General features: G+C 38.5%; 3 protein-coding genes across 5 annotated transcripts; 2 read left to right on the forward strand and 1 right to left on the reverse strand.

Moving 5' to 3' along the window:
- The first annotated feature begins 1,466 nt into the window (after positions 1–1,466).
- LOC111802380 (homeobox protein knotted-1-like 6) lies at positions 1,467–8,402 on the forward strand. Of its 2 annotated transcripts, XM_023686722.1 has the most exons (6): positions 1,467–2,127; positions 2,729–2,848; positions 2,961–3,096; positions 7,354–7,598; positions 7,917–8,055; positions 8,313–8,402. In XM_023686722.1, exons 1-6 carry the CDS (start codon positions 1,816–1,818, stop codon positions 8,327–8,329), a joined length of 969 nt encoding a protein of 322 aa, XP_023542490.1. In that variant the 5' UTR covers positions 1,467–1,815; the 3' UTR covers positions 8,330–8,402. The 2 variants fall into 2 exon arrangements, with proteins under 2 accessions (XP_023542490.1, XP_023542489.1); XM_023686721.1 differs by lacking the exon at positions 8,313–8,402 and having other exon boundaries at positions 7,917–8,255.
- LOC111802378 (cysteine-rich receptor-like protein kinase 3) lies at positions 8,319–12,800 on the reverse strand. Its single transcript, XM_023686718.1, has 7 exons — positions 11,859–12,800; positions 10,839–10,952; positions 10,610–10,749; positions 10,211–10,421; positions 9,897–10,131; positions 9,022–9,166; positions 8,319–8,941 (listed from the first exon to the last, which is right to left on the reverse strand). Exons 1-7 carry the CDS (start codon positions 12,631–12,633, stop codon positions 8,612–8,614), a joined length of 1,950 nt encoding a protein of 649 aa, XP_023542486.1. The 5' UTR covers positions 12,634–12,800; the 3' UTR covers positions 8,319–8,611.
- Positions 12,801–18,205: 5,405 nt separating this feature from the next.
- LOC111802179 (polygalacturonase At1g48100) lies at positions 18,206–24,082 on the forward strand. 2 transcript variants are annotated; one of them, XM_023686445.1, is made up of 8 exons: positions 18,206–18,541; positions 18,614–18,742; positions 18,815–18,985; positions 19,071–19,106; positions 20,577–20,784; positions 21,754–21,835; positions 21,971–22,079; positions 23,513–24,082. In XM_023686445.1, the coding sequence occupies exons 1-8, from the start codon at positions 18,290–18,292 to the stop codon at positions 23,915–23,917; spliced, it is 1,392 nt and encodes a 463-aa protein (XP_023542213.1). In that variant the 5' UTR covers positions 18,206–18,289; the 3' UTR covers positions 23,918–24,082. The 2 variants fall into 2 exon arrangements, with proteins under 2 accessions (XP_023542213.1, XP_023542214.1); XM_023686446.1 differs by having other exon boundaries at positions 18,818–18,985.
- Positions 24,083–26,464: the final 2,382 nt, after the last annotated feature.

A 26,464-nucleotide genomic window follows, 5' to 3' on the forward strand; every position in this document is an offset into this window, starting at 1 on the left:
GGGTATTAATGTAATTTTTAAAAGTTCGGGTCTATTTTTTAGATATTACTAACATAATCTTTTTTTTAATTTTTTTAAGTCGACGAGTTTAATACGGAAAAGATATTTTAAAAGTTTAAGATATGAGGAAAATTTAGAGATATTTTTTTATTAGAGAAGAGATATTTTTATTAATTTAATAAAAAAATATTTATTAAAAGATGAAATAAAGATGAAAAGAAAATACATAGAAAAGTAGAAGCGAGAAAGTAAATAAAAAATAAAATATAAAATATATAATAAGATAAAATTGGAGTTTTATTTGATAATGATACGGATTGCTTTAAAAGGTCCACACTGTGAGGACAACTACGAGTTCCAAGAAAATGCATAAACACACATGTCTACGTGTCACTTTCTCTCAAATAATGCAACCAATATATTATATTTACAATTTTTTTTTTAATTAAGACGGTTTAAAAATTCGACTAATTCAACCCAACCTAACCCATCGGTTGAGTTATGAACGTATTTTCGGGTTGGGTTTAAATAAAAGAAAAAAAACGTATTTATTATTCACATTCTTACAAATATTTTTCAATTAAATAAGTAAATAAATATTTAAGTATATAGTCAGTAACTAGTTATGAATCACGACTCTCCACAATGGGATGATATTGTCCACTTTGAGTATAAGCTCTCATGATTTTGCTTTGTGCTTCTTCAAAAGGTCTCATACTAATGGAGATAGTAATCTACTAGAGTTCTACATGGCTGGTAATAACACTAAGGGTGTATACGGGTTATATTAGAAAAATCTTTTAAACTAATCTGAAATTTCGAGTCAGTTAAGTTAGTGGTCCCAAGAATCATCACGAGAATAGAGTGAACTTAGATTAGGTTGTTAGGTGGTTATTTTTTTAAAACACTATACTCATTCATAATACATGTTAGGTTAATAACTAAAATATTATAAATTTGAAATATCAGACATTTACAAGTCACAACATATCACTAAAATCTGTTGCAAACATTAAATATTCTTAATCTTTTTAAATGGAGGATCGGATCGTGTTGAGTTGTAACCGTATTTTATGGTTAGTTGGGTTTGACTAAACAAAAAAAATATCAACTCGTAAACGGAACCAAATGTTTTGTTTTTAAAATATTCAACCCAACCTTTATGGTTCAAGTTCGGTAGTTTGGGTTATTCAGATTATAAAGTCATACAGACACTCTGGTAGATATTATTATTATTATTATTAATTCACGTTGCTTTCTTAAATGGTGGAAACATATTCACGCATTGTATTTTTTGTTGAATAAAAATTATTATAATTATTTTATCAAATTTGCTAAATTTGTATGCATATTAAATAAAAGGAAATAATAATAAATGGAATGCATTTTTTAAAATATTTAAATTGGCAAGTGCTAATTTAATTTATTAAAATGAAAAAAAAAAAAATAAAATAAAAAGGAAAGGTGGAGTCCAGAAGAAAAAAAAGAAAGTGGCTCTCTCTTTCTCTAGACTACGCTCACGCATAGGCGGAGCCAACCTCGCGCTTGGCAATAAGCATCTCATTCCTTGTTTGTTCTTCGGAAAAACACACCATTCGAGAACACCTGCACTTCTTTTCTGCCATTACCAATTCCGGCAACCTCTTTCTTCTTTCAGTCCAATCTGTTCCTATTCCGATGCCGATTCTTGTTTCTTTATTTTAACCTCCGCCGGTTTGATTATCGTCAGATACGACTTTCTCCGACGATTTTTTTTGCTTTTTTTCTCTCTCTCTCTGCCGTTTTTGTTTCTGGCTTTTTGAAGTGACTTCTACTATGGAAGAAATGTACGGTTTGCAATCGACGGCGGAGTATTCTGATAAGGCGTTGATGTCACCGGAGAATCTGATTCTGCCTCCGGATTATCAGAGCCTACTGGTTAGTTCTGGAGAGTTTCGCGATCGGATTCCGGTGTTTGGATCCAACGAACTGCTTTCGGCGGCGGCTTCGGTCATATCGGAAGCTGAAGCAGCGTCGATCACGATGGAAATTCAATGTGAAGAAGATATGGTGAACGTGATCAAAGCTAAAATTTCTTCTCATCCTACTTATCCTCGATTGCTCGACGCCTATATTGACTGCCAAAAGGTGAACCGGTAGCTCTCTTTCTCTATCAGCCAGAGGAAAATAAAACGCCGGCGGTTCACTGCGCAGTTTCTCGCACTGTGCTTTGAGTTTTTGACACAGACGCCTTACGAAAATTCTAAATCCTGAATCCTAATCCTCTCTTCTTCTTTCTTAATTATTATTATTTTTTTTTCTCGTTCTTGTAACTGGAGAACAAATGCTTTCTCAGCTTTAAATGTTTCCGCAGACGCTGTCAACGAAGACGTAACTAGGATAGAGAGAATTTGGCTATTTACTATTTGCTGGAACGCTTTCTTCTGAGGGTTCAGTTTTTGTCTCCTTCATTTTTCTCTTTCTTTTAAGCTTCGTACGTCTTACAGAACAACATGATTATGCCTATGATCTGATTTCGAATTTGGCTAGAAATTAGGGGGAAAACTGCGAGGAGAAAATTGTTATTTAGTCGTTCAATTTTTTTTTTGAGTAATGATTGTCAGAGTTTGTTTTTTAAGTTGATTATTTATGATACCGAGGCGGTTGAAGTCCGTGGAGGATTGATTATTTGTTGTTGTAGCAAAAACTGGATCGCATGAATTATGAGATGCGGGTTTATTGTGCGCAGGTAGGAGCGCCTCCGGCGATTTCACATTTGTTAGAGGGAATCCGTCAAGAAAGCGACATTTGTAACCGTCACGCTGTAGCCACGTGCTTAGGCGTCGATCCTGAACTCGATGAATTCATGGTCACTACTTCCTTCTTCTTCTCCATGAACAATCAAAATCTCTCTCTCTCTTTCTCAATTTCTCAGTGTTGTTTTCGTTTTGTTAATTTTATGGTTTCTTTTTTGTTCTCAGGAAACGTACTGCGATATGTTGGTGAAGTACAAATCAGATCTCAAGAGGCCTTTCGACGAAGCAACCACGTTCTTGAATAAGATCGAGCTGCAACTTAGTAACCTCTGCAATGGCGCCTTCTCCAGAAGCCTTTCCGGTCAGTATTGTATAATCATTACTTACATTTGATTAATCACTTTCCGTTTCGAATGGTACTGTTTTGTTTGGGTTTATTACGCTAATTAAGATTAATTAATTATATTTTATCGTCGTTGCCTGTGTTGGTCTCGAAGAACGAAGAAAATAATAATAACAACAACAATAATAAAAGATTGGTAGATTACTGACCGCTGATTGAAAAACCTAAGATCTTAATAACCGATAACACAAAGGAACAGCAAAACCCTAGGAACTATATTGATCATCGGCCTGTGTCTTTGATTGCAACGCTTATCTACAGTCGCTGTTTTTGGATTACGACCTTGTTAATTGTTCGTTGAATGGTGATTCTTTATTGATTACATTGGAAATCTTCGAGTGCAATAATGAAGCTTCCAAACAGTGTTTTCTAATAATTTAGTGTTTTAATTATTACATTTTGCTTTGGTTTAATTGAAGTTGTTCATCTATCTTGTTTGTTGTGTTTGTTTCTTTTTCCTCGCTTTTCTTATCCTTTTTTTAAAAAAATTATTTCCGATTTTCATGTTATATGACCAAAAAATATAAAAATGGAATATAACATCAAAATCAATCCTGAAAGTGTGAACTTTTCTGTGTTTAAGATTCTGATTTTGACATTTCAGAGTTACCTTCGAAATAGGAATATGATTGGGCATATGATATTAGTTAATAATGTTTTTCCATATTTATCAACTGGTAGAAAATCCTCTCGTAAGGCTTTCAATTATATATGTATCTCATTTTTTCTGGACTCCTCCCTTTAACTAGTCCTATCTCTCTCTATATAATTATAGACAAAAGGGTACTTGTTTTTAATTCGTTGGTCCGAAATACAGGTTGCCTCAACCTATCCTGTCTTGTCTTTGAGTTCTTAAATGAGGTGTCTTAGTAAACACATCAATTCATTACCATATTGTTAATGTATTTTATATCCATATATGCTATTTTATATCGTTGTGTAAATGCAACTTTTTTTTTTTTTGTTTTTTTTGTTTAATATTGTTATTTTCTTTAATTTTCGATCCCAAATCCTATGGAAAACTTCAAGTTACTCCTATATATTTTGCCTTTCTGTGTTGCTTAGAGCCTTTAGTATTGAGAATAATTAGTGAATCATGCCAAATATTGCATTAAAATTTCATGAGGAATGACAAAATCATATATTTTTGTCTTCCAATATTTCAAAGAGAAATTGATATTGGTTTTGTATATACTTTAAGTAGTAGATAGAAGGTCAAGAAGCCATTGGTCCTACCCACATATATTTGTTCTAACAATAATTTTTTCAATTGATCACTGTTGTAGATTTTTTTTGGGGGAAAAAAGTAGTTTGGAATGTCATTAAGGAGATAAAAGATGTGAATAATTCTCACTCTAACAGCAAACATCATTGCATTAGTGTGTTAATCAATGAATGTGTCCGTATTATATGCTGAATCTTTCTTAAGATATATAATAGACATTATCTTAATGTGATTGTGATAGCTGTGATAATGTTTGTCGAAGATATTTTATTATAATGTCAAATTTCAATGGAGCGTGAGTGGTTGATTTAAGATGTGGAAAATTTGAAAATGAACCTTGGGACTTTGTCAAGTGCTGCGGGCTACTGATAAAGTGAAGTTGCAGCAGTATCTTCTTGAAACTTTATTATTAGTTCATTTAAGTTCTGAATAATTTCAATCCCCAGGTAGGAGAAACCTCATTATTAAAGAACATCACTGACTTGCTTTGTGTTGTAATGCTCTCTAGTTTCTCTGACATGCAACTTATGAGAATGGGCATGGCAGGCTTTAAAGCTTAAATATGATAATTAAAAAAATGAGTGATCTTAAAAGAAAAGCTTGTAAATCAAAGATAATGGTTGGCAACTATTGTTTTTAATTTACTTTGGAAGTACAAATTAACTTTTCAGGTGTGATGTTATCTTCATTAAAAAAATAGCCTCGTGTTCGACTTGTCTTAGCACGAGAGCTTTAGTGAGTTCTTTATTTGCTTTCTCATATATATTCACTTATATAAAAGTCTCTTTGGACATGCGACCGTTGGCAGACTTCCATTTGGATTTCATAGGGCATATATTCACGTGCTCGAACGGTATTTTGCTGCCAAAATCTGGCTGGCTCATTTTTAGCAAGAACTTTGCATCTCGGACAACAAGGATTTGGTCCGATATATTAGGCTTATTTTCTTACTACATTATTGCACTCTCTTTGGACTTTTAATTTCTAAGGGAATTCCTTTGTATTACGTAGTCGTAATGCTTTTCCGTCCTCATCCAAACCATCATTGATAGATAGATTTGTCTCAAGAGAAAGCTAGGTCATAATTTTGATCAACGAAAGTGGGATTTGTTAGCAGAAATTATCCCAGAAAATTGAAACGGTATGACCGGTTGATGGTATTTAATGTCATCATCAACACATATTGATTTTTGTTTGGATTTCCACTTCTAGTTCGAGATCCATAAAGGCGATGATCTAGCTGTGATCATCATATAAAATCACTAAGTTTCTTTCTGGACAGTGAGTACTGCATTATTTTGTCTGGAACCACCAGCTAATTAAAGATCACCTTTCTTTGTATGTATAAAAAATTGATGTAATGGCATGAGTAATCATTACATATTGGTTGCATATCTAGCTTACTTGTGATGTTGTGAGTTAGTTTTTATAGTGTTTTCTGCTGGTTACTGTGAAGCTTCACATAGATAGCAGTAATCGAATTATCTCTTCTCCGAACCCACTATTTGTGTACAGCAGGATTCCTTGCATATGAACTCTAATGTGTCCCAAGTTTTATAGACCTGGATCCGAGCCTTTTGATGAAGAAGAATTAGATGGGTCTTTAAACCTAGGGTCTGTAAGCGCGAGTACTGGTGGGTACATACTTATATCTGCCATTAGGGAAGAACGAAGCTTTTTATTTCTCCCTTAGTTATTTTACTTGGTCTGCGGAGAAGGGTTTTAACAGGTCCTCAATATAATGGTCACGGCTTGTTTTGCTTGATCACCATTATCATTCAGGAGTAAGAAGCTTGAAAGGACAGCGTGCGGGGTAGAAAATAAGTTCTGGTAATGGCATGTCCCACGATGAATACTGAGAAAGTTAAGAAAGGGACAAAGAAATAAAGGGAAAAGTTTAGGGGAAAGCCCGGGTTGAGCGGGTGGTCGAGGTTTCCACACTGTCACATGTACTCCCGCAGTTTTCGCTGCGAAGGTGCTTTTGGTGCCCTCTCTCACCCCACGCAATTAGTCACTCCTAGCTGGTTAGTGGTTGTCACTTCTATCGACATGTACTCTGCCGTGTTCTTTGTGCAGATGACGTGTACGACACGTGTCTCTTTCTTGCTGGGTAGCTGAGGTTTACTGTACTCACCCTCACTCATATCCTTTGCTTTATCTTTTCCCCTTTTGGGTCCCTCTTTTTCTTTCTTACACTAAGATTGAAGTAGGTGCCTATCACCGACTTTTTACCTTTGTCTGAACAGAATCAGCTAACTAGGCAAGAGATGGGGTTGGATCAGAATAGTTCCTCGCTAACCAGGTGGGATTCTCATGTTCTTGCCAACAAAATAATCACACTCCCACGTCCGGATTATTAATTTTTTTTTTCTTTCAAACTTCTAAGTGTGACATTTGAAAGTCTTGGTCTGAAAAGGGTTGTCATTTAATTCACTATCAACTAACAACTACCATGTGCTTTGTTCCTGGCTGTGTGACTGGGCATTACCCGGTAGTAAGGATATGGGTAAAGGGTCACTTTCTAGCTAAAGGGAACTGCACCAGGTCGTGTGGTGGGGTCATTGTATTACTGCTCATGGGATTATCATCGAGTGAGGGAGGAGATTTTTAATACAAACCTCGAGACTCTCGTGGGTCATTCCAGAAAGTGAATTTATGTGGCCGTTCAGTCTTGTCTATTCTGACTGTGAGTTCCTCACGCACCCATCTCCCCCCTCTGACAAATGACTTAACCAGACACTGCTGAAACGCACCTTGGCTTCTCTTTTCCTTCTTCCCCTTTTGCAGTTGGCAGTCAAATCCTTGTTTTACCTTTGAATGCCTTTCTCTGTGGGGTCCTCTTCATCATGTCCTGCCCTTTCAATGTCAATCTGCCCTTCTTACTAAGATGTTGAATCTTATTATTATTATTTTTTATTGCATTTGGTTATATACAGTATCTGAATTATTACTGCCAAGTAAGAATATTTTTACTGTAACGTGAATAATAGATGAAGGAGCTGCCTCGTCGGATGAAGAGTTGAGTGGAGGAGAGATGGAAGCTGTGGAGGCGGAGACTCAAACCAAAGGCGAGAAAAGGGATCTCAAGGATAAGCTATTACGTAGATTTGGCAGTCATATTAGTAGCTTAAAATTGGAGTTCTCAAAGAAGAAGAAAAAAGGAAAATTACCAAAAGAAGCCAGGCAAACCCTCCTTGAATGGTGGAATGTTCACTATAAATGGCCATATCCTACGGTATGTTTGCTTATAACCTTTCTTAAATTTTCTTGATGCATTACCACAGTTCATCATGCCATACTCACGTACTATTTCCAATATAAATTGTGTGTTAAACTATTAGTTTATTTCAACTTATTTAATTAAATATCAAAATCAACACAGCTCATTATTAATTGCCATTAGATGTTGGAGTTCAAATTTCCACCCAAAATGCTTTTTTTAAACTTAAATAAAGAGGTTTGGATTAAATATTAAATTCCCACATCATGGAGAGATATATTCAAATATTGCTTCAAGTTTGAGGGCCATAATCCACTGCTTTTAATCATACAGGAAGCCGATAAGGTTGCACTGGCAGAGAGAACAGGGCTTGACCAGAAGCAAATTAACAATTGGTTCATAAATCAGCGGAAACGCCACTGGAAGCCATCAGAGAATATGCAGTTGGAAGGAATGGATGAGCTTTCTTCAGGTAGATTCTTCAGAGAGGACTGAAACACACTTTAAATGATCTCAATATGTATATTCCCAATGCTGTTTGAGCTCTTGTTTGCTTTCCCTTCCATGTATATCTAATCTATATATATATATATATATTCATATGGCTAAGAATTTGGACACTGAAATTATTGCTTGTGTAACCAACAAAGAGAATAAATTCCAGTTTCTGGCATGCCTACTCTTCAAATTTCTAAGAACAAGAAGTTTACAGTTATCCTAAATGTGCAGAGACAGTTAGAAGCTGAAAATTTCCTCGCATTATTAGATTACATGGACTCAAGTCTCTATGTTCTCTGCAAGAACAAAGCTTGGACCTTACACCATACAAATAGCACTTGCCTAACTCTCTGTCTCTGGAGTGTAACTCACAAAGACATAGTCCCTCAGGTCAGATCGGAATGTCGTGTTATGAGAAGTGTGACGGTCTAGGACTTGGGAGTATGACACAATTGGCAAAAACTATGGCTAAGCTATGCCTGTAATTAGGTTTATATACAAGGTCTGGCATCATTTCACAGGAACAACACTCATCTAGGATCGATGATGCTTTGAGTCATGCTAGTTTGTGAATTTTTCGAGTTGGAGTAGAGATTGGGATTGGATGAGTCTGATGAATTGTGTTTTTTTATGTCTCCGCTTGAAGGATGAAGATATGGAGGCTGTTTTGGCTGGGGAATCTCATAGTTTCCATTAAGCATTTTCACAACCATTGACATGGATGGCCTTAAGTCAGCAAAGGCTTGCACACAAACTAGACCTATTTGAAGCAACCACGACGCTTGGTCTCGTGGATAATCGCCTCCAAGGATAGGATCGACAGCTGCATATAGCCTTCCCTCTCCATAAAAATTCCATACCTTGAGAAGCAATGAGGATCAGTGTCGGTTTAGCTGTAAATTAGAGAAGAATACTTTGATGTAATGGAGAAAAGGTTTACCCTTTGTAAGATGGAGGTTGAATCTTGATAGAAGTGACCATTCCTTCTTCCTGTGATAACTTCAATGGCAAAAACTCCGAAACTGTAAACATCGGCCTTTTCAGACAACTTGCCACGTACTACATACTCCGGAGCCATGTAACCTCTGCAAGTACAAAGCTTGTCAATAGTCTGATGCTTTTAATGTTCGAAGACGAGCTGAAAAGCTAATATTTTCATGAAACTTAAAATGTTTGTATTGTAGATGCATGGGTTGAAGCATAATGACAAACTTGTTAAGATTAATCCAATGCATTACACACGGCTTTCCACAATAATCAGACCCAGATTTGTCACTTCTAATGTAACACAGTTCAGATATCTTCTTGATAGACTTCACACAGAATGAATTCCGAAGCATAATATAACGGCCAAAGCCTACCGCTAGTAGATATTGTCCTTTTTAGGCTTTTCCTTTCGGGTTTCCCCTCAAGATTTTTAAAACGCGTCTGCTAGGGAGAAGTTTTCACACCCTTATAAATGTTTCGTTCTCCTCCCCAACTGATGTCGGATCTCACAATCCACCCTCCTTTGGGGCCAATGTCCTTGTTGGCAATCGACGTGGGACCCGCCAATCCTTTAGATCCCACATTGGTTGGGAAGGAGAACGAAAAATTGTTTATAAGGGTGTGGAAACCTCTATTTAGCAGACGCGATTTAAAAATCTTAAGGGAAAACTCAAAGAAAACAATATCTATTAGCACTGAGCTTGGACGGTTACACAAGACATGTTTCATCTAAATTTCTTCGTATCAGTAATCTTGCTCTATACGCATTCGAAATGGCATCAAAAGGTTCTTAAATAATGAGTACCAAATGGTACTCTGAAAACTTACAGTGTGCCAGCAATTGCAGTGCTAATGTGTGTCTTATCTTCAGGAAGCATTCTAGCAAGTCCAAAATCAGCAATCTTTGGAGTGAAATCATTGTCCAGTAGAATATTGCTTAATTTTATGTCCCGATGAATGATTTTCAAATCTGACTCCTCATGAAGATAAGCCAACCCTTCAGCTGTGCCCAACACAATCTTAAACCTGGATGCCCAACTCAGTGGCTGCACGTTCTTGTTACCTTATAAACACATGGAAACAGAGAGATTTAGCTAAAAATCCTTTAAGCATATATAGCAATTCATAGGTGAAATTATTACCAAAAAGGTAATCGTGCAGGCTTTGATTTGGCACATATTCATAAACAAGGAGGCTTTCAGGACCAGTAATACTGCATCCCAACAGCCCGACAAGATTTTTGTGTCGGATGCCACTTATCAAGTTTACTTCATTGAAGAAATGATCCACCCATTGTCTCGTGTTGAAGAACAGCCTCTTGATTGCTACGACTCGACCATCTGACAGAGTTCCCTGATTAACATAAGAAACGTTAGAATGTAACAGCCCAAGCCCACCGCCCACCACTAACAGATATTGTCTTCTTTGGGTTTCCCCTCAAGGTTTTTAAAACGTGTCTGCTAAGGAGAGGTTTCCACGCCCTTATAAAGAATGCTTCGTTCTCCTCCGCAACTAATGTGGGATCTTGCACAGAATCATACCTTATAAACTGAACCAGAGCCTCCTTGTCCAAGTTTATTGGATTGGTCGAAGTAATTAGTGGCCCTCTCAAGGGTCTCGTATGAAAAATTAAGCTTGGACTTGTTAACAAGAGCCACAAGAGGACCAAGTTGCTTCTTCTCTGAAACAAAAAGACATTGTAATGAGTTGAACAATTTATAGACGATTGAAAGAAGACATTACCATTGCCACAGAATAAAAAGCACATACCTCTGCGTTTCCTCACTACTTTCCTTCTGGCACAGAAAACAGCCGTTGCAAAAATCAATGCAGCAGCCACAGCAGCCGATACCGAAGCCAAAATTATCGCTAGACGACTCCTTCCTGTAAAAAGTTACCATATGAACCATTTGCCACCATATCCCAGGATAACAGTTGATATCTTTACCAAACTAAGTGAAGCAATTGTAAGACAGTGCTAGGTGCCTAAAACAACAAGCAACTATGCAGACCATAATTTCGATGAATCGCATTGTAACAGCCTAAGCTCACCGCTAACAAATATTGTCCACTTTGGCTCGTTACGTATCGCCGCTAGCCTCAAGGTTTTTAAACCGCGTCTGCTAGGGAGAGGTTTCCACACCCTTACAAGGAATGCTTCGTTCCCCTCTCCAACCGATGTTGGATCTCACAATCCACCCTCCTTGGGGGCCAGTATTCTTGCTGGGTCCAGTGTCTAGCTTTGATACCATTTGTAACAACTCAAACCCACCGCTAACAGATATTGTCCACTTTGGCCCATTACATTTCGCCGTCAGTCTCACGGTTTTTAAACGTGTCTACTAAAAAAAGGTTTCCACACCCTCACGGTTTTAAAACCGTGAGGCTGATGGCGATACGTAACGGGCCAAAGCAGACAATATCTGTTAGTGGTGGGTTTGGGCTGTTACATGCTTGGTTTAACGGTATCGCTTTACGAACCCGATTCAAGTAAGCTGTTGTAGGCACCTTAGAAAGCTCTAGTCGAACGATCGCATTCACGAGTCATGATTTAGATTTTCACTAGGACTCTTTTGAGCTTACCAAGTTTTGTAGGGCCATTCAAGCTACAAACTCAAACACTAAGTTAAAACTCTCCACAAATTCTCTACCTCTCTCTCCACAATGTTCTAAACAGCTACTCAACTCAAGAACAATAGAAAAAGCAGGGCATCAAAGAAATAAGAAGTAACCAAGTGAAGAGGCAAATCATCAAACAATACATCTGCAAGTAAACAAGACCAAACTCACCATTTCCTCCAGTGGCGGTCGCCGTGCTGTTGAAATAGAATCGTTCAGTTGAATATCTGAAGAAACAGCCAGAATTCAGCACCCTTCCATCGGCTTTTGGAGGACAGGTAGCAATTTCCTTAGCTGCATCAGCCAAACACTTCGAGCAAGAATCCCCTCTCACAAATTTCCAACACTGAGCCAATCCATAAACCGAGACATTCCTAAAATCCACCATTCCTACAGCAAATCCATCGTTCTTGGGCGCTACAACACTCAAATTCCTCGCTAATTTCATAGCGTTATCACTAAAAATGGTCCTATTCCCTCTATAATCCACCTTCCCACATACAGGTCTATCCACAGCACTCAAAGATTCATTGAAGAAATTATAATAATCATACCTAACATAGCATCCATCATAGAACAGTCTACCTCCGCGAGTAGCAAGCTGAAAGGGAAGACACCGCAGGATCTGAGTTTTCATCTGCGCAAAACAGAGATCGCAGTCCGATTGAGTAAGATCATTCATACACTGACCAAACGCATAAACCGTCGTATTTCCAGTCCCGTTCACAACGTTTGCAAATCGCTGTGAAGCAATAAGAGGAGTAACCGCATCCATCGTCGCCAAGAAATTCGCCACGAAGGTAGATCGCTCCAGCGGCGAAGCGGTGTTGTTCGAACATATGAGAGCCACCTCAGTGGCTCTCGGATCAGCCACAGACTCAATTACAAAACGAAACAAGAGAATCAAAAGAAATCGGATCAAGAAGGAGAAATCGTGAGGTTTCATTTTGATGATTAGAACAAAATCAGAGAAAGAAATCGGAATCGTAAGGATTTACAAACGGAAGCGAAGCCATTGAAAGGGATTATGTATGGGAAGGAAGTTGCAGATGCGGCTTCCATTGTTGACTTTGCGGACTGTAAGAGACGACTAAGACGCGTACTCGCCGGAACATATTGCAAACAAAAAATTAATTACACTTCATAATTAAATTCCGCGGCAGTTTTATACAGACATTTTTTGTATGCGACAATTTTCGTGTTATTTATAATAATAAAAATTAAAATAATATATCATTAAATTGTGTTAAATACTAAATAAAATAAGTATGTAATTTTTATTTTTCGTCCTAAATTGGATTCCTTATTGTCCACCGTAGATCGACCCAGAAACGACAAATAGCAGAATATGTGGATTCTCGAAAGAAGTTTCCAGTTTGGTTAAGAGACGTGATTGAGACATCCGACATGCAACCATAAACAACACCCTTTGGATAAGCATGACCGTGACACTATGCAAGGTCGATGCTTGCATATGCACGAGACTACTGTGCACCATCGACTTGGACGTTTTTTCAATATGAGGGCTCACGTATAATATTTAGAATGAGTTAATTGAAGCATCGGGTCATTTGATTGAGAGGGTATATTTTATAATACTAAAAATCATATACGTTGACTTCGACCATTTTTTTTAAGAAAATAAATAATAATTTAATGCAAAATAGGGATATGATTTATTATTATTATTAATTATTTAAATACATTTTCGTAACTACATATTTATTGATAATAAAATAACATTTTTCATATTTAAATTATTAAAATTTCTTTAAAAAATAACTGGAAATTTATAATTATATGTCTATGGATTAATATTAAAAAATGTTTATTATGTAAATATTATTATTTTTGTATAATATAATAATATATTATATATATATATATAAATAATTTGGCTGAAATACTAATCTTGTTGTGGGACCCACTTGAGTGGGTAGATTAGGAATTGATGGTTTTTATTTTTTTTAAAATAAATTAATGGATTTTCTGTTCCAGTCCATTAGCAGCCGATTCTTTTGACCTTCTGCGTTGACTTCTGACCAATAATGGAATTTTGAGGGCGTGTTTTTTTAATTTTTAATTTTTTTTTTAATTTCTCATTATTCATTTATTTTTATTTTATTTTAATTTAATAATAGACTAATTAGTTGAATAATCTCCATCTTAATCCATAATAATATGTATTACATATATTAGAATTTTAAATAAATACCAATAATTAATTTTTATAAAATTAAATTACTGTCCAAATTGGTTAAAATAAATGAAAGTGAAACGAGATTATTTCTCCATCGGTGTCAGATTTAAACTTTAAAATTTATTTATCTTTAATAACCGTTGGATATAATGAAGAAAAACTACCTAATTTTATTCTAACGGGTGTAAATTGGTGCAAATTCTCATACATAATTTAAAAAAAAAAAAAAAAAAAAAAAAACTTAAAGGAACGAGCACAAATTGATTACAACCATTTATTAAAGACATAAAAATTAAACGTTATTAATTATTAAATACCATAGAATCATATATTTGCCTACTCACATTATTTTTAAAAAATATTTAATAAATTTTAAAGTTTTAATTTTTTTTTTATCGGTTAAATTTAATCTATAAACTTTTAAATTTATGTCTAATTAATTAATTAACTATTAAAAAATTGCCATAAATTCTTCCATTTTTAATTTTTTTTATTTAATATCTAATTTTTTTAAAAAATTAATAAGCATGGGTCCATTATTATTATTATTATTATTGAAATTTTGCTTATTAAATAGTCAATGTCTTTTAAAAATAATGAACCTAAATAAAAATAATTTAAAATTTAAAATTTAAACGAACATAAAATTTAATTTAATTTCTAATAATCTTTACCTAAAACTAAAGTAACTTTGACTTTTGGATTTTTTTTTGGGTTATAAAAAGATATTTGAGGTACGGTTGTCAAAATTAGAATAAAGTAATGCATAGACTTTCACACGACATGGACAAAAACATTTATTTGAGCTGGGAGAACGTGACTTGTAATAAAATAGATGAAACTATGTATAGTATTTGGTATTAAAATTGCACTTTTTCGACAACAAAATAACGATAGCGTGACACTTGTTTTAACTCATCAAACAAATCAAAATGGTATATTGCCGACAATTCAGACGTGGGCTATAATAAGTTAATCACAAGTTCCAAACCCAACATCCCCACGAATACACCTTTTGGGCCCTAATATCAAGAGGCCCAACATCTATGGGCCCTATTATCAAGAGGCCCAACATCTCTTAGATGATTGTCATTAAAATGGGCTCAAATATTCATAAATCAAGAGGCCCAATATCTCTTAGATGATATTGTCATTAAAATGGGCCCAAAAATCCAGAAATCAAAAGGCCCAACGTCTCTTAATGATCGTCACTAAAATGGGCCCAAATCCAACATCTCCCCTCCCATCCTTCTTCTTCTTACTCCACGTGGCAACTCTCCATAACCTTTGGGTAATTAAAATAATTTAATTTTAAATAGTTAGTTTAGCTAGAATAATGGTTAAGCCATTTTTATTTTGAGACTAACTAGAGAAAAAAAAAAAAAAAAAAAAAAAAAAAAAAAAAAAAAAAAAAAAAAAAAAAAANATTAATTCACGGGACAAAAAATTTTAAAAGCTTGTCAATATATGGACGAAAACAGTTTATGGACACCTCATACATCAAATTTTTTAATGTAATTTTACGAGTATTTTTTAAATGCGATAAATATTTTTTTTAATCTTTTTATAAAGTTTAAAATATGAATGAAACTTTTAAAAATTGAGCCGTAAAATAATTAAAAATAATTTTAAAAATAATTTTAAATATGACTAAAGATTTTTAGCTGAAAAATACTGATTTGTAGGTCCGGTCATAAGTTAATATATATATATAAAAAGTAGGGCAAATTGATTTTCAAGTCCGAGCAGGAAAGAAGAAAAATAGGCGTAGTGGGCACCGACCGGCCCATCGAGTGGCCCACCGCGTGCGACGTCGGTAACCAGGTAGGTAGATTCTAATGGAGCCAAATTGGAGGTCACTACTGTAATGCCGAGCCGCATCTTTGTAGAATTTGCAGTTCCAGCAACGTGCAACCCACTTGGTGTTAACCCTTCTTTATAGAGCTTTCCAGGTATTCAACTATATAAACCACTTCACCCACCATAACAGTTCCAAGTGGATTCTATTTTATTCCTTTTGCTTTCTACACTTTCTTCTTTTTTATCTGTTTAATGCCGCTTTTGATACCCCACTATTCCAATAACCCCTTCTATAGGGTGGTTTTGATGATTTATGTTATGTATAATGTATCCGTTCAAGCCCATCGTTTGATACGTATCGTTTGTTTGTCTCACGGTCTTAAACCGTGTATGTTAGAGATAGGTTTCTACACCCTTACAAGAAATGTTTCGTTCTTCTCTCCAATCGATGTTGGATCTCACAATCCACCCCTCTTGGGGGCTGCTCCGTGTATGGCTCTGATACTATTTATAACAGCCTAACCCCACTGCAAGCAGATATTGTCCGCTTTGGTTCAATATGTATTGCTGTCAACCTCATGATTTTTAAATGCGTCTACAGAGAGGTTTTCATACCTTATAAGGAATGTTTTGTTCTCTTGTTCAACCGACGTGGGATCTCACAATAGGACACTGGGTGATATGCCAATAAGGACGCTGGGCCTTGAAGGGGGGTGGACATTGAGTGGTGTGCCAGCGAGGACATTGGTTTAGGGCGTGGATTGTGAGATCCCACATCGATTATAGAGAGGAATGAGTGCCAAGTGAAGACGCTGGGCCTCGAAGGGGCAGGGTGGATTGTGAGATCACACGTCAGTTGGAGAGGAGAACGAAACATTCTTTATAAGAGTATGGAAACCTCTCCCTAACCTGCGCGTTTTAAGAACTTTGAGAGGAAGCATTTTGGTTCTCGTGAGTCAAGTGGTTTGAAGTGAGGTAAATTGTTCTGATATTGGGTTTACTTTTTTAAGGGTCCGCAACTACGTTATCCAAGTTTAAGAAGTAAAAGTTGGAGCGTTTATACTTTAAAAACTATTTGTAACAGTCAAAGCTTACCGCTAGTACATATTATCTTTTCTGGGTTTTTCTTCTCGGGCTTCTCCTCAAAGTTTTTAAAACGTGTCTATTATTGGAGAGAGTCTAGTCCTACTTTGACCAGTTCCTTGCACCATCAAGTAACTTGGCTCTGATATCATTTGTAACAGCCAAAAGCCCACCGCTATTAGATATTATCCGCTTTGGCTTGTGAAGTATCATTTGTAACTGCCAAAGTTATGAGGTTTATCTTTATGATAATTTTTGGAACTTGAAACTACATACTTTTCATATATTCATATAAACAGTTCAAGTTCACCGCTAGTAGATATTATTCACTTTGTCCGTTACGTATCATCGTCAGCCTCACAGTTTTAAAACGTGTCTACTAAGGAGAGGTCTCCACACCCTTATAAGGGATGCTTCGTTCCTCTCTCCAACCGATGTGGGACCTCACAATCCACCCTCTTGTGGTCCAGTGTCCTCGTTGGTGCACCGTTGGTGTCTGGCTTTGATACCATTTGTAACAACTCAAGCTCACCGCTAATAGATATTGTCCGCTTTGCCAGTTACGTATTGTCATCAGCCTCACGGTTTTAAAACGCATCTACTAGAGAGAAGTTTCCAGATCCTTATAAAGAGTGCTCCGTTCCTCTCTCTCCAACTCAAATTCGAAAGATGGACGGTCCATGTCAGCAAAACAGCATCTCCTGCAAGTTTAAGAACCTTTTCCCAACTCAAAGGTATCATTTTTATTTAAAGCCAACTAGTGCCATTATGATAATTATGCTGTGCCGTAGGTAGCTTTCATAATTTGGCTGATTCAAAATTTTATACACAACAAATAAAGCTCCTACGAATAATCACAACTTTCACTAATTTTAATACGTTTGATTCACTTGCTTAAGATGCAGTTTACTTTATGTTTATTCTTTTTTAGCTCCCTGCTGACTTGACTGTCATTCGGAAAGTGAGATTCCACGTCAATTGGGGAGGAGAACGAAACATTCTTTATAAGGGTATGGAAACCTCTCCCTAGCAGACGTGTTTTCAAAACCTTGAGAGGAAGCTCGAAAGGGAAAGTCCAAACAGGACAATATCTACTAGTGGTGAACTTGAGTTGTTACAAATAGTATCAGAGCCAGACACTGGGCGATGTGTCAGTGAGGAGGCTGAGAGGCGGTGTGCTAGCAAGGATGTTTGGCTTCGAAGGGGAGGATTGGAGGGTCCCACATCGATTGAAGAAGGGAACAAGTGTCAGTGTCCTCACTGGGTCCTAAAAGGGTGGATTGTGAGATCACACATTGGTTGGGGAGGAGAACAAAACATTCTTTATAAGGGTATGAAAACCTCTCTCTAGTAGACGCGTTTTAAAAACCAGTCAAAAGGGAAAACTCAAAGAGGACAATAACTACGAGCGGTGAGCTACTTTTCTGAAATATGGCGGGCCTTGAATTCTCTATATATATCTACCCTGTTTCCATTAGAACTTGGCTTAATTGAAGTGAAATAAAGAGAGCTTTTGGAGATGAACAAAGGAAGCAAGATTTTAACTCTTTTTCTGGTCTCTTTGCTGGTGTCTTCTTCTGTGGTTCCATTAGAGGCAAGGAAGCATCATCACAACAAGAAGAGCAAGCATCAGAAGCAAAAGGGTGGTGCTAAAGGCAGTGGTTCAAGCCCTGCACCAGCTCCACTTCCTGATTATAATCAAACCCAGTCCACCATTTTTAATATCTTGTCTTTTGGAGCAAAGGGAAATGGTGTTTTTGATGATTCCAAGGTAAAACATTGTCTAAAACATCCTTAAAAAACATATATATGGAGACAGAGCTAAAATTAGTGAACTCTGTAGGCACTTATAGCAGCATGGAAAGCTGCATGCAAGATTCCTGGAGCTACATTACAAATACCTTCGGATTATAAGTTTCTTATCAAACCCATAACTCTGAATGGTCCTTGTATGCCTCAGCTTGTTCTTCAGGTTTGTCTTGTTTTGTTTGCTTATTATGATAAGTTAGTGTTGTGATAGTTAATGGGAAGTGGAATTGTAAAGCAGATTGATGGAGATGTATTGGCGCCGCCAAAAGTGAGTTCTTGGTCCAAATCTAGCTTGTTTCAATGGCTGAATTTCAAATGGCTGCATAATTTTACCATTGGTGGCTCTGGGACTGTGGATGGTCAGGGGTTTAATTGGTGGACTGTCTCTACGCTTTATAATAACAAGGTTTGTTCTTTGATTAAGTTAAGATAATTGTATTTAAGACTGTGTTTTGCTTAATCATTTCTTGTTTTTTTTCTTGTTTCTGCAGAAGAAAGGGAAGCATGTTCCTGACATGAAGCCTACGGTAAATTTTTCTCACTCTTTCTCCCACTTCGTCTCTCTCTCTCTCTCTCCCGGTTTAGATTTAGTGTGAGATTCCACGTCGGTTGGAGAGGGGAACGAAACATTCCATATAGGGGTGTGGAAACCTTTCCATAGTAAACACGTTTTAAAATCGTGAGGCTAATGACAATACGTAACGGGCAGAGTGGATAATATTTGCTAGCGGTGGGCTTGGGCTATTACAAATGGTATTAGAGCCAGATACTGAGTGGTGTGTCAGTGAGGACGCTGGGCTCCCAAGGAGGGTGGATTGTGAGGTCTCACCTTGATTGGAGAGGGGAATGAAGTATTACTTATAAGGGTGTGGAAACCTCTTCGTAGTAGATGTGGTTTAAAACTGTGAGGCTGATGGTGATACGTAACGGGCTAAAGCGGACTATATCTGCTAGCGGTGGGCTTGAGCGGTTACAAAAGGTATCAGAGCCAAACACTGAACGGTGTGCCAACGAGGATGCTAGGCTCCCAAGGGGGGTGGATTGTGAGGTCCCACCTCGGTTGGAGAGGGGAACGAAGTATTACTTATAAGGGTGTGGAAACTTCTTCGTAGTAGACGTGTTTTAAAACCGTGAGGCTGATGGTGATATGTAACGGGCCAAAACGGACTATATCTGCTAGCGGTGGGCTTGGGATGTTACAAATGGTATTAGAGCTAGACACTGAGCGGTGTGCTAGCGAGGATGCTAGCTCCCAAAGGGGGTGGATTGTGAGATCCCATATCAGTTAGGGAGTAGAACGAAACATTCTTTATAAGGGTGTGGAAACCTCCCCCTAATAGACGCGTTTAAAAACCTTGAGGGAAAGCCCGAAAGGGAAAACCCAAAGAGGACAATATCTGCTAGCGGTGGGCTTGAGTTGTTACAAATGGTATTAGAGCTAGACNCTAGGGCCTAGCGTCCTCGCTAGTACTCGTTCCCTTCTCCAATCGATGTGGGACCCCCCAANTGAGCGGTGTGCTGGCGAGGATGCTAGGCCACCAAAGGAGGTGGATTGTGAGGTCCCACATTGCTTGGAAAGGGGAATGAAACATTCCTTATAAGGGTGTGGAAACCTCTCCCTAACAAACGTGTTTTAAAACCGTGAGGCTGACGGTGATACATAACGGGCCAAATCGGACTATATCTACTAGCAGTGGGTTGGGCTATTACAAATGGTATCAGAGTCAAACATTGAGCGGTGTGCCAGCGAGGACGCTGGGCTCCCCAGATGGTAGGTTTTGAGATCCCACATCGGTTGGAGAGGTGAACAAAGTATTCCCTATAAGGGTGTGAAAACGTCTCCCTAGTAGATGCGTTTTAAAACCATGAGGCTGACGTCGCTACGTAACAGACCAAAGCGGACAATATCGGTTAACAAGCCCTTGAGTAGTTACATTTACATTTTTTTTTTCTTAATTTTAATTGAATTTTTTTAATACTTGGTTCATAAATGACAGGCTTTAAGATTTTATTCCAGTTACAATGTGACAGTTCGTGACATCACCATAAGAAATAGTCCACAGTGCCATCTGAAATTCGACAACTCGGGCACCGTCAAAGTCGACAATATCACCATTTCTTCGCCAGAGAGCAGTCCCAACACAGATGGAATTCACTTACAGAACACGCAAGATGTCGAAATTCAACACTCGAACATTGGCTGTGGTATGAACCAAGACCATCCAAAGCCCCTTTTTAAATAATATTTTATTGTCGTTTCTATATTTAAACTCTGTCTTTCATAACTATTTGTCTCTTTGGGCTTCCCTTCAAGATTTTTAAACGTGTCAGCTGGGGAAGTTTCCACACCCTTATAAAAAATGCTTCGTTCTCCTCCTCAATCGATGTGGGATCTCACAATCCACCTCCCTTTGGGGCCCAGCGTCCTCGCTGGCACTCGTTCCCTTCTCCAATCAATGTGGGACCCCCTAATTCACCCTCTTTGAGGCCCAACGTCCTTGCTAGCACATCACCATGTGTTCACCCCCTTTGGAGCTCAGCCTTTTCGCTGGCACACTGCCCAATGTCTAGCTCTGATACCATTCGTAACAGCTCAAGCCTACTCGTGGATGTTGTCCTCTTTGGGATCGGGCTTCCCCTCGAGGCTTTTAAAACGCGTTTGCGAGGGGGAGGTTTCCACACCCTTATGAAGAATGCTTCGTTCTCCTCCCCAACCGATGTGGGATCTCACAATCCACTCCCCTCTAGGGCCTAGCGTCCTCGCTAGTACTCGTTCCCTTCTCCAATCGATGTGGGACCCCCCAATCCACCCTCCTTCAGAGCCCAGCATCTTTGCTGGCACACCACCTCGTGTCTACCCCCTTCGAGGCTCAGCCTCTTTGCTAGCACACCGCTCGTGTCTAGCTCTGATACCATTTGTAACAGTCCAAGCCCACCGCTAGCAGGTATTGTCTTTTTTGGGCTTCCCCTCAAGGTTTTTAAAACGCTAGAGAGAGGTTTTCACACCCTTATAAAGAATGTTCGTTCTCCTCCCCAACCGACGTGGGATCTCACAAAAAATGTCTCCGTTTAACAATATTTTAATTGCAATAGACATAAAGCTACACCAAAAAGAAATAACAAGTAAAGATCAGTGACTAAACAACTTATTTTAAGATTTGTTATTTTATACAGGAGATGACTGTGTTTCCATTCAGACTGGCTGCTCCAACATCCATATTCATCATATCACTTGTGGCCCTGGACATGGCATAAGGTGACTTTTTAATAAACCCAATTCCTGTAGAGAACATTATTTACCGCAGTGATTATAAATTAACCATTTTGTTAAACTTTTCTTAAACATGATTATATTCAGTACTAGAGATTTATTTCTTGCTTATAATTACAGCTTAGGCGGACTTGGTAAAGATAAAAGTGCTGCATGTGTCTCCAATATTGTTGTTGAAAACATCTCAATTCAAAACACTCTTTCAGGAGTGAGGATCAAGACCTGGCAGGTAAAAAAACAAAGTAAAAAAGGGTTAAACTATTATTTTTCTCCTTGAACTATGGTGGCTGTCTTATTTATAAAGGTGTGGAAATCTCTCCCTAGCAAATGCGTTTTAAAAACCTTAAGGGGAAGCCTNTAATTCACCCTCTTTGAGGCCCAACGTCCTTGCTAGCACATCACCATGTGTTCACCCCCTTTGGAGCTCAGCCTTTTCGCTGGCACACTGCCCAATGTCTAGCTCTGATACCATTCGTAACAGCTCAAGCCTACTCGTGGATGTTGTCCTCTTTGGGATCGGGCTTCCCCTCGAGGCTTTTAAAACGCGTTTGCGAGGGGGAGGTTTCCACACCCTTATGAAGAATGCTTCGTTCTCCTCCCCNCCAGCGAAGAGGCTGAGCCTCGAAGGGGATAGACACGAGGTGGTGTGCCAGCAAGGATGTTGGGCCTCCAAGAGGGGAGGATTGTGAGATCCCACATCGATTGGGGAGGAGAACGAAGTATTTTTTATAAGGGTGTGGAAACCTCTCCCTAACCAACACGTTTTAAAAACCTTAAGGGGAAGCCCGAAAGGAAAAGCTCAAAGAGAACAATATCTGCTAGTGGTGAGCTTGTGCTGTTACAAATGGTATTAAAGTTGGACATCAGGTGGTGTGTCAGCGAAGAGGCTAAGCCCTGAATGGGTATGGGCATGAGGTGGTGTGTTAGCAAGGACGCTGGGCTCTAAAGAAGGGTGGTTTGTGAGATTTCATCAGTTGGGGAGGAGAACGAAACATTCTTTATAAGGGTGTGGAAACCTCACCCTAACCGACGCGTTTTAAAAACCTTGAGGGAAAGTCCAAAGAGGACAATATCTGCTAGCGGTGGGGTTGGGCTGGTACAAATGGTATTAGAGCCAGACACCGGGTGATGTGCATGAGGAGGCTGAGCTCCGAAGGGGGGTGGACACGAGGCAGTGTGCCAGCAAGAACGCTGGGCTTGAAGGGGGTGGATTGTGAGATCCCACATCGGTTGGGGAGGATAACGAAACGTTTTTTACAAGGGTGTGGAAACCTCTCTCCAGCATACGCATTTTAAAATTCTTAAGGAGAAGTCCGAAAGAGAAAGCCCAAAGAAGATAATATCTACTAGCGGTGGGCTTCGGCTGTTACAAATGATATCAGAGCTAGACACCTGGCGTTATGCTAGCGAAGAGGCTGAGTCCCAAAGGGGGGTGAACACGAGGTAGTGTGCCAGCAAGGACGCTGGGCCCCCAAGGGGGTGGATTGTGAGATCTCACATCAGCTGGGAGGAGAACGAAACATTCTTTATAAGGGTGTGAAAATCTCTCCCTAGTAGATGCATTTTAAAAATCTTAAGAGAAAATCCAGAAAGAACAATATCTACTAGCGGTGGGCTTGCGTTGGTACCGTACTGATTGTCGTGTTTGATGAATACGAACAGGGAGGAGTTGGGTCAGTGAAAAACGTGTCATTCTCCAACATCCAAGTTTCTGATGTAAAGGTACCCATTATGATAGACCAATACTATTGCGACAAGTACAGATGCAAGAACCAAACAGGAGCCGTGGCAATCTCAGGCATAAAATACGATCAAATCATAGGAAGTTACACAGTGCAGCCTATTCACTTAGCCTGCAGCAGCCAAATCCCATGCATAGACGTTGATCTTATAGGTATCCAGCTGAACCCATCTTCAGGATCCAGAGGCTTTCAGAGCGCTCTGTGCTGGAACTCATATGGCAAATCTCAGGCGCCGCTTGTTCCTTCAAGCATAGACTATTGCTTGAGAAGGGGCAGTGGCGCTGTCAGGAGAATTGCTAGGTCCCATGATCATGCCTGCTACTAAATCTGTTCTTGTTTATGTTTTCCAGCTTCCCTTCTGCAGAATTTTTTGGAAAATGTAGGAAGGTGATGATTGTAGAAGCGTTTATGATTGTTGGGTTTGGCGTTGAGATGTTGTAATCTGAAATCATATATGAATCTATTAGTATTCCATTTCCCAATTAGAACAAAAAAATGGCTCAAATTTCCACTACTCATAATCCGAAAACACTTTGTTGTAATGTGAGATTTGATATTGGTTTGAGAGGGGAACGAAACGTTCTTTATAAGGGTGTGAAAATCTCTCTCTAGTATACGCGTTTTAGAAACTTTGAGGGAAAGCCCAAAAGGGAAAATTTAAAGACGACAATATTTGCTAACGGTGGGCTTGAGTTGTTATAAAGTCAAACACTAGGCTGTGTGATAGCGAGGACGCTGGGTCCCAAAGGAGGTGGATTATGAGGTCTTACGTCGATTGGAGAGAGGAACAAGTGTCAGTGAAAACGCTGGGTCTTGAATGGGGGTGGATTGTAAGATCCCACATTAGTTGGGGAGGAGAATGAAGCCTTCTTTACAAGGGTGCGGAAATCTCTCCCTAACAGACGCATTTTAAAAACCTCAAAGAGGATAGTATCTGCTAGCGGTAGACTTGGGCTGTTACAAATGGTATTAGAGTTAGACACTGGGCGGTGTGCCAGTGAAGAGGCTGAGCCACAAAGTGGGGGTGGACACAAAGTGGTGCACTAGCAAGGACGTTGAGTCTCGAAGGGGGGTGGATTGGGGGGTCATACTTCGATTGGAAAAGAGAACGAGTGCTAGCGAGGACAATAGGCCCTAAATGGGGGTGGATTGTTAGATTCCACATTGGTTGAAAAGGAGAACGAAACATTCTTTATAAGGGTGTGGAAACCTCTCTTTATCATATGCGTTTTAAATACCTTGAAAGAAAGTCTGAAAGAGAAAGCTCAAAAGAGGGCAATATAATCGTTACAAATGGTATCAGATTCAGACATCGGGTTGTATGTCAGCGAGAATGCTGGGCCCTGAAAGAGGGTAGATTATGAGATCTCACATTGATTGGAGAAAAGAACGATATCTGTTAGTGGTAGGCTGAGTAGGGTTGGACGGGCTAAAAGAGAGTTTGATGGCGTTGATAGTGGAGGAAGGCTGGCCAGGAATCAACTGCACGTGCAGCCTAGCTTTCTTTTTCACCCTCTAATGAATATCAAATTTTACAAGAGTTCTAGCTCCTTCAGCAGCTTAACACTTTCCTTCTTAAACGTTGGCCTCCCACTAATATTGCTCTTTACACGCACTCTCTTAGTGCTCTGTTGTCTTCAATCTAAACCAGATGTTCTAGTAAATTCTTCTACTTGGGAAGAACAAAAGGGAAAACTAATATAAAATGCATTTTAAAACGGTGAAGTTGACGATTATATGTAACGGGCCAAAACGGACAATATCTACTAGCAATGGGTCTGGGCTGTTACAAATGATATCGAAGCTAGATACCGAGCAATATATAACGAGCAAAATTGGACAATATCTATTAGTAGTGGGAATGAGCTATTATAAATGGTATTAAAGCCAGATATTGAGTAGCATGTTAGCGAGGACGCTGGACACAAGGGGGTGGATTGTGAGGCGAATGAAACATTCTTTATAAGAGTGTGAAATGTCTCCCTATAGTGTCAAACGTCTCTCTAATAGACGCATTTTAAAACCGTATCCCTAACAGAAGCATTTTAAAACCGTCTCCCTAATAGAGGCATTTTAAAACCGTCTCCCTAACAGACGCATTTTAAAACCGTCTCCCTAACAGACGCATTTTAAAACCGTCTCCCTAACAGACGCATTTTAAAACCGTCTCCCTAACAGACGCATTTTAAAACCGTCTCCCTAACAGACGCATTTTAAAACCGTCTCCCTAACAGACGCATTTTAAAACCGTCTCCCTAACAGACGCATTTTAAAACCGTCTCCCTAACAGACGCATTTTAAAACCGTCTCCCTAACAGACGCATTTTAAAACCGTCTCCCTAACAGACGCATTTTAAAACCGTCTCCCTAACAGACGCATTTTAAAACCGTCTCCCTAACAGACGCATTTTAAAACCGTCTCCCTAACAGACACATTTTAAAACGACTCATTTTAAAACCGTCTCCTTAATAAACGCATTTTAAAACCGTCTGGCTGATAGACGCATTTTAAAACCGTCTCCCTGATAGATGCATTTTAAAACCGTCTCCCTAATAGACCATTTTAAAACTGAAGCAATTTTAGTCCTAAAGACCCCACCATTTAAATAAAAATATTTTAAATATTTTACCAAAATTAAAAAATTAAAAAGTATATTCTAGTTTAATTATTTAAACGTAAATAAAAAAATACTCGGTCAATGAAAGCCCCACAAAACTACCCGTTATTTTCGGGCAGTTAAGAAAAACGGTTACCGTCATGGTATATAAACGCCAAAACCATGCCACTTGACAGAACCACCCCTCAATCCGTCCCCCGTTATTAAACAGACCTCGAAAAGAACCATAAAAAAGATAAAAAAAATAAAATAAA

This window comes from Cucurbita pepo, chromosome LG09 (assembly GCF_002806865.2).
Source record: "Cucurbita pepo subsp. pepo cultivar mu-cu-16 chromosome LG09, ASM280686v2, whole genome shotgun sequence".
In the NCBI taxonomy this organism is placed as follows: domain Eukaryota; kingdom Viridiplantae; phylum Streptophyta; class Magnoliopsida; order Cucurbitales; family Cucurbitaceae; genus Cucurbita; species Cucurbita pepo.